At 47.8% G+C, this 18,286-nt stretch overlaps 1 protein-coding gene across 1 annotated transcript in view; it reads right to left on the reverse strand.

Annotated features, from left to right (window-relative positions):
• Positions 1-5,682: 5,682 nt before the first annotated feature.
• FBLN1 (fibulin 1) overlaps positions 5,683-18,286 on the reverse strand; it is an 87,263-nt gene continuing 74,659 nt past the window's right edge. The window contains exon 17 of the mRNA XM_038756438.1: positions 5,683-6,062. Coding sequence (XP_038612366.1) covers positions 5,923-6,062 — 140 coding nt within the window. The 3' untranslated portion in view covers positions 5,683-5,922. The remainder of the gene's footprint in view (positions 6,063-18,286) is intronic.

The following is an 18,286-nucleotide window of genomic DNA, read 5'->3' on the forward strand; positions in this document are numbered from 1 at the left end:
TAGAGGGAAAGGAAATACTGCATTGGCCAGGAAGCGCTTAAAAAAATACCACAATTGTTATAATAATATAATAATAATTATTATTATTCTCATGTCTCATTCTCTCTCTAATTCTCATTAGAGAAGCAGCATGGCTCAGTGGAAAGAGCCCGGGCTTTGGAGTCAGAGGTCATGGGTTCAAATCCCGGCTCCTCCAGTTGTCAGCTGTGTGACTTTGGGCAAGTCACTTAACTTCTCTGGGCCTCAGTTCCCTCATCTGTAAAATGGGGATGAAGACTGTGAGCCCCTCGTGGGACAACCTGATCACCTCATAATCCCTAGCACTTAGAACAGTGCTTTGCACATAGTAAGCGCTTAATAAATGCCATCATTATTATTATTATTCTCATGTCCCACCGCTCTCAGGTGTCACTCTTTTCGCTGGGGCAAACGGAGAGCACGGATCGACCCCTCGACAGGCCGAAGAAGCGACAGAACCTTCTGGCAACTGAGTCCGGCCTGGCCCGTGGCGGGAGGTCGGACTAATCGTTGATTTCCTCCGGGGTCCAGGTGGGACACCCTTCCAGAGACCATTTCTACCCACTGTAAAAACTGAATCGCAGTCTTCCAAGCTCTTAGTACAATGTTCTCCACACAGTAATCACTTGATAAATACTATTGATAGATAGCCTGCATCAGAGGGAGAACTTTCATTTCTTTCTTTTCAATCGATGGTATTTAGTGAGCTCTTACTGGGCGCAGAACATTGTACCAATCCAACATAGATGTTAGACATAATCTCTGCCCACAAGGAGCTCTTGGGACAGAGACTGTGTCCAACCTGATTAACTTGTATCTATCCCAGTGCTTAGAACAATCATCATCATCATCATCATCATCAATTGTATTTATTGAGCGCTTACTGTGTGCAGAGCACTGTACTAAGCGCTTGGGAAGTACAAATTGGCAACATATAGAGACAGTCCCTACCCAACAGTGGGCTCACAGTCTAAAAGGGGGAGACAAAACCAAACATACTAACAAAATAAAATAGAATAGATATGTACCAGTAAAATAAATAAATAAATAGAGTAATAAATATGTACAAACATATATACATATATACAGGTGCTGTGGGGAAGGGAAGGAGGTAAGATGGGGGGGATGGAGAGGGGGACGAGGGGGAGAGGAAGGAAGGGGCTCAGTCTGGGAAGCCCTCCTGGAGGAGGTGAGCTCTCAGTAGGGCTTTGAAGGGAGGAAGAGAGCGAGCTTGGCGGATGGGCAGCAGGAGGGCATTCCAGGCCCGGGGGATGACGTGGCCGGGGGCCGATGGCGGGACAGGCAAGAACGAGGTACGGTGAGGAGAAGAACGAGGTACGGTGAGGAGAACAATCAATTAATTGTATTTATCGAGCGCTTAACAGAGCACTGTTCTAAGCTCTTGGGAGAGTACAATATAGCAGAGTTAGTAGACGTTCACGTTAGGACCTGGGTTCTAATCCCGGCTCCACCGCTTGTCTGCTGTGCCGCTTGTCTCAGATTCTTGCCAATACTGTTCTCTGGGAATCTGAGCCAGGTGTAGCCTGTGTGTTCCCAGAGCTTCCTACTGGACCCTGCTCTACCCTTGGCTTGAATTTCACTCTGTCAGTTCCTCACCTCCTGTCAAACGTGCTTATCTTGGGTTCCCGAACTCTCCCTCAAGCTGGCCCTTGGAGTCCTCTGTGAACCCAGTGAGCAAACTCTCTACCCTGTCTCCCGGGTGATGACTAAAAATAATACCTGAGCCAGCATAGACAGCCACTGAAACATTAAATCACTTTATTGTGCTCCCGCCTGTTATCTTTAGACATTCTTGAGTCAGCTTTCGAGACAATCAGCTCAGCGGGACAGACACCTACTGATCCGGTGACAACAGCCATTCCTACTGGCCGTTCCATCCGTCCGTCCATCTGCCCATCCGTGATATCTGCCAATTTCCTACTGGATGCCGAACACCGCACTAAGCACTCGGGAGAGGGGAGTAGAGGAAGAAGACGTAATCCCCACCCTTAAGGAAGTTATAATTGATGAGGAACCTCTCCTCCAAGACGCCTTCCCTGACCACACCCTCATCTCCTCTTGTACCACTCCCTTCTGCGTCACCTTTGCACTTGGATTTGCTCCCTTTATTCATCCCTCCATCCGAGGGATGGTCCGTAGCCATCATTTATTTATTGATACTTATGTCGGTCTCCCCCTATAAGCTTGTTATGGGCAGGGAACATGTCTACCAACTCCGTTATATTTTTATAGCGCATTCTCCCAAGCTCTTCGTATAATGCTCTGCACCCAGTGAACTTTCAATAAATACAGATGAGGAAACTGAGGCACAGAGGATTTAAGTGACTTGCCCAGGACCTGGGTTCTAATTCCAAATCCACCACTTCTCTGCTGTGTGACTTAGGGCAAATCACGTAACTTTTCTGTGCCTCAGTTACATCAGCTGTAAAATGGGGATAAGACCGTGAGCCCCAAATGGGACGTGGACTGTAGCCAACCTGAGGCACTCATATCTACCCCAATGTTTAGTACAGTGCCTGACACATAGTAAGCGCTAAACAAATACTATAAAAAAATGGTCACACGGAAAGCTCCTTCAAGGGTAACCTAAGGCAAGTCACTTTGCTTCTCTGGGCCTCAGTTCCCTCATCTGTAAAGTGGGGATTTAATACCTGTTCTCCTGCCTCCTTACACTGTGAGCCCCACGTGGGACAGGGATTGGGTCCAATCTGTGTGTGCTGTACCTGTCCTGGCGCTTAGTACAGTGCTCGGCATATAGCAAGCACTTAACAAATGCCATAGTTATTCTTATTAATTATTAGTCTCTCATGAGCCTATCCTTGACCCATTGGATGCTAAATGGAAAGAGTGAGGAGGGGAACATTCCACCTCCACCCCCGCATCCCTAAACCCCACTAGACTGTGGCCTAGTGGAAAGAGCATGCGCCTGGGAGTTAAAGGACCTGGGTTCTAATCCTAGCTCCGCCACTTAATAATTATAACAACCACAACAACTATAATAATATTAATAATGGTATTTGTTAAGTGTTTACTCAGTGTCGAGCACTGTACTAAGCGCTGGGGCAGATACAAGATTATCAGGCTCACAGTCTAAGTAGACTTGAAAACAGGTTTTGAATCCCCATTTTGCAGATAAGGGAACTAAGGCACAGAGAAGTGACTTACGCAAGGTCACACGGCAGGTACATGTCGTAGCCAGAATTAGAACCCAGGTTCTCTGACTCCCGGGCCTGGGCTCTTTCCACTAGGTCACGCTGCTTCTCTTGCCTTCTCTTGCCACTTGTCTGCTGTGTGACCTTGGGTGAGTCACTTCACTACTCTGCACCTCAGACACCTCAACTATACAACGGGGATTCAGACTTTGAACCCTATGTGGGACAGGGACTGTGTCCAAGCTGATTACCTTGAATCTACCTCAGCATTTAGTACAGTGCCTGGCACGTAGTAAACACTTAACAAATACCATTTTTTTTTAAAAAAAGAGAGAAACTATCAAATTGTCAAGCCACGCAGAGGAACAGCGGCATTTCCACTCCTCAAAGTGGAAAAAGCATTCCTTTCTAATGTCTAAATACCACTGGGCCAGCCGCAGTGCGAGTAGCATCTAATATTTTTCCGGTTAGCCTGGTTTTCGCACGGATTTATAATTTTCGAAACCTCAACTGTAGTCACGAAGTTAGGATGGGACCTTCTGCCCGGGGGGCTATTTTATTGCTATTACAGCATCTCCCCGAAATGCCGGCAGTATTAACGCAACCCAGCAGATCCAGGGTCTGGGTGGTCCCGGAGCCCAGCTCTGAGGTCACGGGGAGGGCAGGGCGGGAGACGCAAGACGGGCTTTCAGAATCTTTTGGGTTCATTCATTTATTCACTCAATTGTATTTATTGAGCACTTACTGCGTGCGGAGCACTATACTAAGCGCTTGGGAAGTGCAGGTCGGCAACATATAGAGACGGTCCCTACCCAACAATGGGCTCACAGTCTAGAAGGGGGAGACAGACAACTGTGGATGAATTTCTTTCAGGTGAGCGAATTGGAGAAGAAGCTCAGTATTGCTCATAGGCTACTGGACTGTTGTTGTTGTTGATAGTATTTGTTAAGCGCTTACTATATGCCAGGCACTGTTGTAAGCACTGTTCTGGGTGCAGAGCACTGTACAGGGTACCTGCTGTGTGCAGAGCACTGGACAGGGCATCTATCAATCAATCAATCAATCAATCATTTATTGAGCACTTACTGTGTGCAGAGCACTCTACTAAGCGTTTGGGAAGTACAAGTTGGCAACATAATCATGCGCAGAGCACTGTGCAGTGTGCCTACCATCAGTCATTCAGTCGATAATCTGTCAGTATTTAATAATTATGGTATTTGTTAAGTGCTTGCTATGTAAGTAGACTGAGGGAGAGGGACTGTATCCAAAACAATTTGCTTGAATCCACCCAAGCGCTTACTACAATGCCTGGTACAAAATAAGCGCTTACCAGATACCACAATTATTATTATTCTTCTTCAAACCATTGGCGCTTTCCACAGTCCCCAGCATCCAGAAGCAAACCCTGCGACAGCCAGCAGTTCCCACTGAAAGCCGGGAATCAGTTGCTGAGAAGAGAGCAGCACGGCACACTGCCGTACAAAAAGGAGCCACTCTCTTGGAATAAGACCTCAGTAGGGGACGAGAGACAGTAAAGAGAAAACAGCGCAGGACCTGCGAACAACATACATGACAAAACGATGAGGGGCAGGCATTTTGAGCACAAAAAGTGGCTGGGGCTGGGGATCTTCCACTGGCTATTCCTTTGAATACAAGTGTGGCTAATGGTTAGAGAGCGGGCTTGAGAGTCAGAAGGACGTGGGTTCTAATCCCAGTTCCGCCGCTTGTCTGCTGTGTGACCTTGGGCAAGTCACTTCACTTCTCTGTGCCTCAGTTCCTTCATCTGTAAAATGGGGATTAAGACTGTGAGCCCCAGGTGGGACAGGGACTGTGCCCAACTTGATTAACTTGTATCGCCCCAGCACTTGGTACAGTGCCTGGCATGTCGTAAGTGCTTAAAATTACCATTAAAAAGAAAAGAAAACTAGATGTGTATATGTGGGTTGGTGGGGGAAGTGTCTGTAAAAGGGGGTTGTCCTCAACTGTAAAATAGGGATTAAATACCTGTTCTCCCTCCTACTTGGACTGTGAGCTCCATGGTGGGCAGGGACTGTAGTCTCCCTAACTGGCTTGTACCGACCGCAGTGCTTAGAACAGCATTTGACACACAGCCCTTAACCAGAACGATTGCAGATGGAGGGGGGGGTGTCCTGGGAGAGATGTGTCCATGGAGTCGCTATAATAATAATAATAATAATGGCATTTATTAAGTGCTTACTATATGCAAAGCACTGTTCTAAGCGCTGGGGAGGTTACAAGGTGATCAGGTTGTCCCACGGGGGGCTCACAGTCTTCATCCCCATTTTACAGTTGAGGGAACTGAAGCCCAGAGAAGTGAAGTGACTTACCCAAAGTCACACAATGGTGTGAATCTCCGTTACGGTTCGGAGATGACTCGACAGCATAAGACAAGTAAGACAAGTTCTTAACAAACATCATAAATAAAAAAAAAAACCTTTACCCAAGGTGAAGAGAAATTTTAAACCCACAAGGTAGTTGAGCATTTTATTTATACAAAAAAAGACAAAAAAATCCGAAAACCATTCATCTCGCTCCACCCGATTACGGTTCCCCAGAGCCCACGGTGGGTTTCATCGTTCTACAGCGAGCCAGAAGTGGGGGTGGCGGGCCACTGGGTTTACAAACAGGTTGCGGGTTTTGGTCAGAGTAGTTGGGGGTCAGGGTTGGGGTGGCAGGCGGCAGGGGAGGGGGAAGGGGGACCGGCAGGCTCTCAGAACCAGTACTCGGAGACGAAGATGTGAACGTGGACGACGTTGCGGTGGGAGACGACACCTCCCAGCACGTAGTTCATCTCCAGCTTCAGGACGGCGTGGAACGGTCCCACGATGGGCCTCACCTGGCGAACGACGCCTGCAAGGGACACGCAAAGATGGACGGTCGGTCAAGGGGGCCGCGCCGGCCCACCGACCCGCCCTTCTCCGGAGCCGAGACCCCCTTGAACTCGTTATAATAATTGCGGTGCTTGTTGAGTGCTCACTATGGACCAGACCCTGAACTAAGTGCCGGGGTGAATACAAGCAAATAGGGTTGGATACAGTCCCTGTCCCACATGGGGCTCACAGTCTCAATCTCCATTTCACAAGAGAAGCAGCGTGGCCCAGTGGGAAAGAGCCCGGGCTCTGGAGTCAGAGGTCGTGGGTTCAAATCCCAGCTCCGCCAATTGTCCTCTCTGTGACTTTGAGCAAGTCACTTAACTTCTCTGGGCCTCAGTTACCTCATCTGTAAAATGGGGATTAAAACTGTGAGTCCCCCATGGGACAACCTGATCACCTTGTAACATCCCCAGCATTTAGAACAGTGCTTTGCACAGAGTAAGCACTTAATAAATGCCATCGTTATTATTATTATTATGAGGCAACTGAGGCAGAGAGAAGTGAAGTGACTTGCCCAAGGTTACATAGCAGACAAGTGGTGGAGTCGGGATTAGAACCCATGACCTTCTGCCTCCCGGGCCCAAGCTCTATCCACTGCGCCACGATGCTTTTGGGAAGGGAACCCTTCTTTTAATTCTGTTGTATACCCCCAAACCCTTAGTACAGTGCTCTGTACTTAGTAAGCGTTCAATAGGCGTACCATTAAGTGTGACCTTGGGCAAGTCGGTCAGGCAATTGTATTTATTCATTGATTTAATCGTATTTATCCAGCAGAACATTGTACTAAGCTCTTGGGAGAGTACAAAATAACAATACACTGAAACAGTCAGTCAGTCGCATTTATTCATTCATTCAGTCATATTTATTGAGCGCTTACTGTGTGCAGAGCACTGTACTAAGCGCTTGGGAATTCCAAGTTGGCAACATATAGAGACGGTCCCTACCCAACAGTGGGCTCACAGTCTTGAAGGGGGAGGCAGAGAACAAAACAGAACATATGAACAAAATAAAATAAATAGAATATGTACAAGTAAAATAGAGTAATAAATACGTACAAATATATATATATATATATATATATATATATATATACAGGTGCTGTGGGGAAGGAAAGGAGCCCGGATAGGCCCACGGATGGGTTTTTTGTGTCGGTTGTCTTTTTAAATGGCATTTATTAAGTGCTTACTTTGTGCCAAGCAGTCCTCTAAGCGCTGGGGGAGATACAAGGTTATCAGGTTGTCCCACATGGGGCTCACAGTCCTCATTTTATAGATGAGGGAACTGAGCCTCGGCGAATAATAATAATAATAATGGCATTTATTAAGCACTTACTATGTGCAAAGCACTGTTCTACGCGCTGGGGACATTACAAGGTGATCAGGTTGTCCCACGGGGGGCTCACAGTCCTAATCCCCATCTTCCAGATGAGGCAACTGAGGCACAGAGAAGTGAAGTGACTTGCCCAAAGTCACACAGCCGACAGTTGGCGGAGCCGGGATTTGAAACCATGAACTCTGACTCCAAAGCCCGGAGTCATATTCAATCATATTTAATATTTGATTTCATATTCAATCATATTTATTGAGCACTTACTATGTGCAGAGCACTGTACTGAGCACTAGGGAGAGTACACTATAATAGAACAGACACATTCCCTGCCCACGCAAGCTTCTCTGTGCATCAGTCCCCTCATTTGTAAAATGGGGACAAAGACTAGGAGTCCCATGTGGGACAGGGAATCTGTCCAACCTGATAAGCTTAGATCTACCCCAGCTCCTAGAACAGTGCCTGGCACATAGTAAACATTTAACAAATACTGTTTTTTTTAAAAAAAAAAAGTGGGAGGAGGGGGTTGGGAGAGTGAGGAGTTTCCCCAGTGGAGCTCCTTGGGAGGCAATAGAGAAGCAGCGTGGCTCAGTGGAAAGAGCCCGGGCTTTGGAGTCAGAGGTCGTGGGTTCAAATCCCCGCTCCGCCAATTGTGAGCTGTGTGACTTTGGGCAAGTCACTTCACTTCTCTGTGCCTCAGTTACCTAATCTGTAAAATGGGGATGAAGACTGTGAGCCCCCCATGGGACAACCTGGTCACCTTGTAACCTCCCCAGCGCTTAGAACAGTGCTTTGCACATAGTAAGCGCTTAATAAATACCATTATTATTATTATTAATGTTGGCCCTGTGGAATCTCCAGAGGGAGAGCAATGCGCTCCATCGTTTGAGTCGGGAGAGACAGTGTGGCCTAGTGAACTGAGCCCCGGGCCCGGAGTCAGGACCCCCAACTTCTAGTCTCAGCTCCAGCCGCTGGCCTGCTGGATGACCTCAGGAAAGTCACCGATTCTCTCTGGGCCTCAGCTCCCTCCTCTACAAAATGGGGGGAAGTTACCTGCTGCCCCTCCCTCTAAACCTCAAGCTTGCTGTGGACCAGAAATGCATAAATCCTGTTGACTGCAAATCATATAAAGCGTGGCCTGCTGGATAGAGCACGGTCCTTGGTCCTCCAGGAGGCCTTCCCAGACTGAGCCCCTTCCTTCCTCTCCCCCTCGTCCCCCCTCCATCCCCCCCATCTTACTTCCTTCCCTTCCCCACAGCACCTGTATATATATATATATATGTTTGTACATATTTATTACTCTATTTATTTATTTATTTTACTTCTACATATCTATTCTATTTATTTTATTCTGTTAGTATGTTTGGTTTTGTTCTCTGTCTCCCCCTTTTAGCCTGTGAGCCCACTGTTGGGTAGGGACTGTCTCTATGTGTTGCCAATTTGTACTTTCCAAGCGCTTAGTACAGTGCTCTGCACATAGTAAGCGCTCAATAAATACGATTGATGATGTTTGATGATGGAGTCAGAGCAGTGCAGATTAGTGGGTAGAGCATGGGCCTGGAAATCAGAAGGACCTGGGTACTAATCCCAGCTCTGCCGCTTGTCTACTGTGTGAACTTGGGCAAGTCACTTCGCTTCTCTGGGCCTCAGGTACCTCATCTGTTAAATGGGGATGAAGACTGTGAGCCCCATGTGGGGCATGGATTGGGGCCAACCTGATTACCTCAGTTACCTCATCTGTAAAATGGGGATTAAGACTGTGGGCCCCACCGTGGGACAGCCTGATCACCTTGTGGCCTCCCCAGCGCTTGGAACAGTGCTTTGCACATAGTGGGTGCTTAATAAATGCCATTATTATTATTATTACAATTCAGCAGCAGATAAAGACAGTCCCTATCCCGCAATGGGTCACAGTCTCAAAGGGGGAGAAAGACAACAAAACAAGTAGACTGGCATCGATAGCATCAAAATAGATAAATAGAATTATAGATGTCTACACACGGGGCTCACAGCCTTAATTAATAATAATGATGGCATTTATTGGGCGCTTACTATGTGCAGGGCACTGTTCTAGGTGCTGGGGAGGTTACAAGGTGATCAGGTTGTCCCACGTGGGGCTCACAGTCTATTTTATTTTGTTAGTGTGTTTGGTTTTGTTCTCTGTCTCCCCCTTCTAGACTGTGAGCCCACTGTTGGGTAGGGACCATCTCTATATGTTGCCAACTTGTACTTCCCAAGCGCTTAGTACAGTGCTCTGCACACAGTAAGCGCTCAATAAATACGATTGATTGATTACCTCATATTCATTCAATCATATTTATTGAGCGCTTATTGTGTGCAGAACACTTTACTAAGTGCTTGAAAGATACAATTCAGCAACAGAGACAATCCCTACCCACCAATGGTCTCATATAACAATAATAATAATAATGATGGCATTTATTACGCGCTTACTACGTGCAAAGCACTGTTCTAAGCACTGGGGAGGTTACAAAGTGATCAGGTTGTCCCATGAGGGGCTCACAGTCTTAATCTCCATTTTACAGATGAGGTAACTGAGGCCCAGAGAAATTAAGTGACTTGTCCAAAGTCACACAGCTGACAATTGGCGGAGCCGGGATTTGACTCCAAAGCCCGGGTACTTGCCATTGAGCCACGCTGCTACCCCAGCACTTAATATAGTGCACAAATACCATAAAAAGATGAAGAATCCCGGGGCTTGCTGGGCAGACCCCTAATCGAGGAGGAGTAGAATGTAAAGTCTGGGAGGCTATTCCATTCTCACAGTGGAGTCTGATTTGTCTCGGGATTCAGAGTGGGAGCTCTGGCCGGTTATTGGAGTTGTGTTCCCCACAGATCTCGTGGAGCTATTGGGTTCCAAAGCCCCCAGCAGCCTGGTCTTTCTGGTATTCCAGGAGAATTCTTAAGGCTCTCCGCTAAGAAAACATTGGCCCAGGATCTAATGGGGGAGATGACTGTTGGCTTAGCCCTCTGTCACCACCTGTTCTCTAATGCAGCGATGACATTTCAGCTTTGTCCTGTTCAAATACTGCCTCACATCTCAGGCACATGTGGCAGAATCACCCGCCTTTCACCACACTCATTAGAGTTGCAGATTTCCAAGTATCCTCCCCTCCTGCCAGGCCAGCCTCAGAACATTTTCGTGTTTTCGTTCTGGACCGGGAGAAAATGACTTGTGCTAAAATAGCCAGGGCAAGTAAGCTCTCTCTCTCTCTCTCTCTCTCTCTCTCTCTCTCTCTCTCTCTTCCTCTCCAGGCTCTTTCTCACCTCTGTCTCTCTCTCTCTCACTCCCCCCACTTTCTCCTCTCTCCCCTCCCCACTCCTCTCTCTTTCTCTACCCTTTCTCCTCTCATCCCCCACCTGTCTACTCTCTCCTCCCCTCTCTTCCCTCTTTCTTCCCCCTTCTCATCTCTTTGCCTCTCCTTCCCCACTCACTCCTCTTTCTCTCTCCTCTGTCTCTCTCCCCCTCCTCTCTTCTCTCCCTAAATTATTTATATTAATGTCTGTCTCCCCTTTTAGACTGTAAGCTTACTGTGGGCAGGGAATGTGCCTGTTTATTGCTATATTGTCCTCTCCCAAAGGCTTAGTACAGTGCTCTACACACAGTAAGTGCTCAATAAATACAATTGAAATACAATTGAATCACTCTCTCTCCCACCCCTCTCTCCACTCTCCCTCCCTCTCTCTTTCTCTCCTTCTCCCCCCCATCCCTCTCTGTCCTCCTCCTCTCCCCCTTCTCCCTCCCCCCTCTTTTTCTCCTCTCTCCCCCCCCCCCCCCACTTCTCTCTTCTCCTCCCCACCTCCCTCCCCACCAATCTTCCTCCCCACCGCCCCTGCACAGTTTGGGCTATTTCCCATTCCGAGCTACCATGGCTCCGGGGGGTATTAATGTCTTCGTCTTCACAGGCCGTGGGACCCCAGTGAACCCAGCCAGCTTCACTGCATCACCACAATCCACCCTTTCCTCTCCAACCAGACTGCTACCTACCACACTGATCCAAGCACTCATCTATTCCACCTTGATTACTGTATCAGCCACCTCGCTGACCTCCCTGCCTCCACATGTCACTCTGCTGCTCATATCATTTTTCTCCAAATTGTTCAGTCCACGTTTCCCCACTCCTCAAGGACCTCCAATGGTTGCCCACCCATCTTCCACATCAAACTCCTCATCTCTGGCTTTAAAACACTCAATCACCTTGCCCCTTTGGATCTTACCAGGCAAATTTCCTTCTACAACGCAGCCCAAACACTTCACTCCTCTAATGCCAACAGACTCATTGTACCTCGAGCTTCACCAACCCCTGTTCGCAACTTGCCTCTGGCTTGGAACTCCCTGCCCCTTTATATCCGACAGATGAGATCGGATCATTCTCCCCACCTTCAAAGCCTTATTGAAAATGCATCTCCTCCAAGAGGCCTTCCCGACTCAGCCCTCATTTCCTCTCTCCCTCTCCCTTCCGCATCACCCTTGCACTTGGATTTGTACCCTTTATTCACTCCTCCCTCAGCCCACGGGCATTTAGGTCCAAAGCCATCATTTACCTTAATGTCCGCCTCCCCCAGTAGATTAAAAATTCCTCGAGGGCAGGGAATGTGTTTGCTAACTCTGTTACACTGTACTGTTCCAGGCACTTAGTACAGTGCTCCACACACAGTAAGCACTCAATAAATATGACGAATTGGTATATATAATGTATACTGTGTATATGTACATTATGTAAAATCTAGATATTTTACTCTTTGGGGTTTCAATATTCAGAATCCCTGATGAACCTCTTTTCAGAATCAGTATCTCTGAGTCGGACTTGGTTATTGAAGACTGTTGTATGGCCAGGTCAGAGAAGCTGAATTTAGTACTGTCACTTTCCCAAATTCCTTTGATATCAGGGTTTCTGTTTTGGTAATCAGAAGCCACAGGGATTCTTCAGCCTGTCTGTACCTCTTTCAGATATAATTACCCCCTTTCCTTCTTTGAAAAATGCAGCTCCTCAGGCACTTCACCACGCACCTGGCCTCCGCTTACACTATGTAGCTCTGCAATCTGACTAGCTCACAGTTCTGCAGTTCAGGCTCGTAGTTCTGGAGTTTTGGTCACAGTTCTGCAGTTTGCCCGGCTCGCAGTTCTGCAGTTTGAATGTCAGAAGCCCTGAGGGAAGACTGCAGTGGCTGGCTGGGGGGTCTGGGGTCTGGGGTCCGCACCCCTTAAACTCTTAGAGAAGCAGCGTGGCTCAGTGGAAAGAGCACGGGCTTTGGAGTCATGGGTTCAAATCCTGGCTCCGCCAACTGTCAGCTGTGTGACTTTGGGCAAGTCACTTCACTTCTCTGGGCCTCAGTTACCTCATCTGTAAAATGGGGATTAAGACTGTGAGCCCCCTGAGGGACAAACTGATCACCTTGTAACCTCCCCAGCGCTTAGAACAGTACTTTGCACGTAGTAAGCACTTAATAAATGCCATTATGATTATATTATTATTATCTGAACCTTACCCCATCCTTACCCCTGCAGCACTTCTGTTGGGCTCCCTTATTGGTCTCCCTTCTACACTGTCAGCTCCTTGTGGGCTGGGAGCAGTTCTACCAACTCTGCTTTATTGTCCTCTCCTGAGAGCTTGGTACAGTGCTCTGCCCACGGTAGCGGCTCAGTAAATAGCATCAATTTACTGAATGATCCCAGAAAGCCACCTAGGATCACTGGACATGGGGAATCAATCAATCAATCAATTGTATTTATTGAGCGCTTACTGTGTGCAGAGCACTGTACTAAGCGCTTGGGAAGTACAAGTTGGTAACATATAGAGACAGTCCCTACCCAACAGTGGGCTCACAGCCTAGAAGGGACATGGGGAAATTCAAGAAATCCCATATTTCATTAATAATAATAATAATGGTATTTGTTAAGCACTTACAATGTGCCAAGCGCTGTTTTAAGCACTGGGGTAGATACCAATTAATCAAGTTGTCCCACATGGGACTCACAGTCATAATCCCCATTTTAAAGATGAGGTAACTGAGGACTAGAGAAGTGAAGTGACCTGTTCAAAGTCACACAGCAGACGAGTAGCATAGCCGGGATTAGAACCCAGGTCCTTCCGACTCCTAGGCCCAGGCTCTATCCACTGGGCCCCGCTACGTCCCGCTGCCTGGCCGCAGGAGTGGCCGCCGATGAGTTTTGGACAGGAGCGGATCGGCCTCTTCGAAGCCGTTAAGTGTCGTAACCCTGAGAATGTCTTGGCCCTCGGTCAGAGAACGGCACGACGGGGTGACGTAGCTGGCCCATTCACTGCACCCCGAGAACGAGAGCTTCTGATCCGGAAGCTCTCCGGATCTATCTATTCTATTTATTTCATTTTGTTAGTATGTTTGGTTTTGTTCTCCGTCCCCCCCTTTTAGACTGTGAGCCCACTGTTGGGTAGGGACTGTCTCTATATCTTGCAACTTGTACTTCCCAAGCGCTTAGTACAGTGCTCTGCACACAGTAAGCGCTCAATAAATACGATCGATGACGATGATGATGGAGGATTTCGCATGAAAGCAAACCCTCGCACTACCCATCCGTCATCACCCACGGAGGCGGACGGAAAACCTGTTCTTTCTTTCTAGCCCCACTGCGGAATACTGCAGTTTTCCAAGCCCTGACCGGAACGCCGATCCTTGCCCAAACTTTGAGAACACAATCAGAGGATGGGGTCAGCATTGGGGGTTTAACCCCTTCCTCCATAATGATTTTTAGAGGCCGGGCCCCTCCCTCCCATCCAGGCTGGTCTGCTGATGGCAGTAATAATTGATAATCACTGTGGTATTTATTAAGCACTTCCTCTGTGCTAGGCACAGTAACAATACTAATAATAACTATGGTATTTGTTAGGCACTTACCATGTGGCACGCCCTGTACTGAGCGCTGAATGAGTGAAATGAAATGAAAATAGCAAGTTTCATTTCCCTCTACAGGTCCCTCCTTCCTGCAGTCTCCAGTGTTTAGCAGCTTGTCCCCAAATGGAAATCGGGTGGGACACAGTCCCTGTCCCGCAAAGGGCTCACAGTCTTCATTCCCATCCCCAGTTCCCTCATCTGTAAAATGAGGATTAAGAGGGTGACCCACAGGTGGGAAAGAGACTGTGTCCCACCTGACTATCTTGTATCTACCCCAGTGCTTAGAACAGTGCCTGACATATAGTAAACACTTAGCAAATACCATTCTTCTTCTTATTATTATTATTATTAATTTACAGATGAGGTAATTGAGGCACACAGAATAATAATAATAATAATGATGGCATTTGTTAAGCGCTTACTATGTGCCACGCACTGTTCTAAGCACTGGGGTGATACAAGGTGATCAGATTGTCCCACGTGGGGCTCACAGTCTTAACCCTCATTTTACAGATGAGGTAACTGAGGCTCTGAGAAGTTAAGTGACTTGCCCAAGGTCACACAGCAGACAGGTGGTGGAGCCGGAATTCAAACCCATGACCTCTGACTCCAAAGCCCGTGCTCTTCCCACTGAGCCACGCTGCAATAATAATAATAATAATAATGGTATTTGTTAAGCGCTTACTTTGTGCCCAGAACTGTTATAAGCACTGGGATAGATACAAGGTAATCAGGTGGTCCCACACGGGGCTCACAGTCTTAATCCCTATTTTACAGATGAGGTAACTGAGGCCCAGAGAAGTCAAGTGGCTCACCCAAGATCACACAGCAGACAAGTGGCAGAGCCGGGATTAGAATCCGTGACCTTCTGATTCCCGGGCCAGTGCTCTACCCATTAGGCCATGCCGCTTCCAGAATGCGGGGAGGGCGGACCACCCACTACTGAGGAGCCGAGGACGGCGGCAGGAGCAGACGGTCCGAGCCTGGACCCCAGGACCGATGGGGTCAGAGGGAGGTGGTCCCCAAGCCTTGGTGGCCAGTGTCTAACATCTCGCCTGCTACCCCTTTCCTCCGAAGCGGGCTGGAGGTGAGGCTGAGCGGCCCCTTGGAGAGAGAAAGCCCTGAGCCCCTGAGTGGGAGGGCAAATCCACTTAACCTCTCCACACCTCGGGTTCCTCATCTGTCAGCTGGGGATCAGGTTCCCGCTCCCCCTCCCTTTGACGCCGGGGGCAGGGACCGCGGCCGGCTGGACGTTCGGCCGAGCACGGCGCCGGACACAGAGGAAACGCTTGACTCATGCCATCGTCGGTAAGAGGACACATTCTGTTTATTGTTATAGTGTGCTCTCCCAAGTGCTTAGTACAGTGCTTTGTTCATGGTAAGCACTCAATAAATATGACTGGATGAATGAATTGTAAAGTGGGCAACACACACACACACACACACACACACACACACACACACACACACACACACACACACTCTCTCACTCACTCACCTGTCAAACTGACCCCTCTAGAACCAAGTGAGAAATCAGAGTTGCCTTATGAATTTCTCTTCCTATCTGAACGTTATAATAAAAGCACTTTCCCAGAAAGAATGATTTCCTTGGCCAAACCTCAAAGGATTGTTCGACATATCTGACCCCTAAAGATGTTTCCCCAAAGCCGGGTTTCCCCCCACAAGTCCCCGTCCCCAACAACTCCCCGCAACCTCACACCATCCTGAACTTTTTGATCAAGGCTGTAAGCTCCTCGTGGGCCGGGCAGTGTCTTCCAACTCTGTTGTATTGTACTCTCTTTAGTGCTTAGTACAGTGCTTTGTTCATGGTAAGCACTCAATAAATATGACTGAATGAATGAATTGCAAAGTGGGCAACACACACACACACACTCACTCATCTGTCAAACTGACCCCTCTGCTCTGCACACAGTAAGTGCCCAATAAATAAGATTAATTGATCGACTGATTTCTCAGATGCTGTAGAGATGAAGCTTCCCACACAAGGGCAGGGACCGTGTCTGGTGTTTCTGGTTACTCTCCCAAGGGCTTAGAAAGTGCTCTGCACTCCGTAGGCATTCCATAAATAGTCAATCGTATTTATTGAGCGTTTACTGTGTGCACGGCACTGTACTTAGCGCTTGGGAGAGTACAGTAGAACAACACATGGGGCTTACAGTCTGGAAGGAGTAGGAAAACACCCCCACTTTACGGATGAGGTAACCGAGGCCCAGAGAAGTGAAGCGATTCACCCAAGGTCACACAGCAGTCCTGTGACGCCCAGGCCCGTGCTCTTTCTGTTAGACCCCACTGCTTCTAAAATAACACAAGAGGCCTGCACGGGAATCGAACCTGCAACCTTGGCGCTACCACCACCGCCCTCTTACTAACGGAGCTGACTGGCCCCGGGAATTTTCTTTCTTTTTCCATCTGCAAGTTTGAAAATAGATCCCGCATTTTGGTGTGGGGTGCCATTCGTCTCTGAGTTGTCACATCAGATGAGCTATTACCTTTTCAAATCTTCCTGAAAGGTCTCCCGGATTGTTTGGAGCCATCTCCCCGGGTAGAGAGCTGAAGGCCTGGCTCTCAGAGAAAAGCTTTGTAGTGGGTTGATAATACCTCAGGCATTAATAGGACATTTTTGTACCGGTTGCAAAAGCATTCTTCATTTTTCAATGACAGCCGGTTAAAGAGGAATGCAGCGAAAGTCTGTAAAAGGCTTTAGAAAGACAACAAGCTTGGGCCGCGTGTCTGTTGCCTCTTTATCCTGGTTAAGAACGGATTTTCCAAAGGATACATTAACCCGAGGTCCTGACCATTTCGCATTCCGAGCCATCTCGGGGGGCTCTGGGCTGGCTAGTTTCCAGGGGCCTCTGCCGCCTTCGCCTTCCCACCCTTCCCACCCCTTACTGTACCCAAGATTTGACTTTTTCCCTCGGTCTCGTGAACCGAAAGTGTCCAGGGACGGGGACTGGGTCTAATTCCCACCTGGGAATTCTTTCTCGGCATTGAGTCCTGCTCATAGTAAGCACTTAATAATTACCATCGTTACTACTGCTATTACTATTGCAGAAGCAGCGTGGCCTAATGGATACCGGGCCTGGGACTCAGAAGGACCTGGATGCTAATCCTGGCTCCTCCACTTGTCTGCTATGTGACCCTGGGCAAGTCACTTGACTTCTACGATACAAATACGATTGATTGATTGATTGATTGATTGATTCTCTGGGCCTCAGTTACCTCAACCGTAAAATGGGGATGAAGACTGCGAGCCCCATATGGGACTGTGTCTATCCTGATTTGCTGTTTAGTACCATGCTTGGTATATAGCAAACTCTTAACAAGTACCATAATAATAATTACTGATTATTAAATACCACTAATATTATTATTATTACTACTGCTACTCCTCCTCCTCCTCCCCTACTGCTGCTATTACTACTACTGTTACTACTAGAGAAGCAGCGTGGCTCAGTGGAAAGAGCCCAGGCTTTGGAGTCAGAGGTCATGGGTTCAAATCCTGGCTCTGCCAATTGTCAGCTTTGTGACTTCAGGCAAGTCACTTAACTTCTCTGGGCCTCAGTTCCCTCATCTGAAAAAACGGGGATTAAAACTATGAGTCCCCTGTTGGACAACCTGATCACCTTGTAACCTCCCCAGTGCTTAGAACAGTGCTTTGCACATAGTAAGCATTTAATAAATGCCATTATTATTATTATTATTATTACTACTACTGCCACTACCACCTCTTACTCTGAGGGAGACAAGAGCTTTGTACTTTCTATCTGGTACGTACCTAAATGCTTCATGGAGCATTTGGCGCATCACAATAACTGGCATTTGTTAAGCGCTCACTAGGTGCCAAACCCTGTGCTAAGTACTGGGGTGGATACAGGATAATGAGATCAGACACAGTCCCTATCCCACATGTGCCTCATTGACTAAGTAGGAGGGAGCAAAGATGCTGAATCTCCATTTTAC

The sequence above is a fragment of the Tachyglossus aculeatus genome, chromosome 14 (assembly GCF_015852505.1).
Source record: "Tachyglossus aculeatus isolate mTacAcu1 chromosome 14, mTacAcu1.pri, whole genome shotgun sequence".
Taxonomy (NCBI): Eukaryota; Metazoa; Chordata; class Mammalia; order Monotremata; family Tachyglossidae; genus Tachyglossus; species Tachyglossus aculeatus.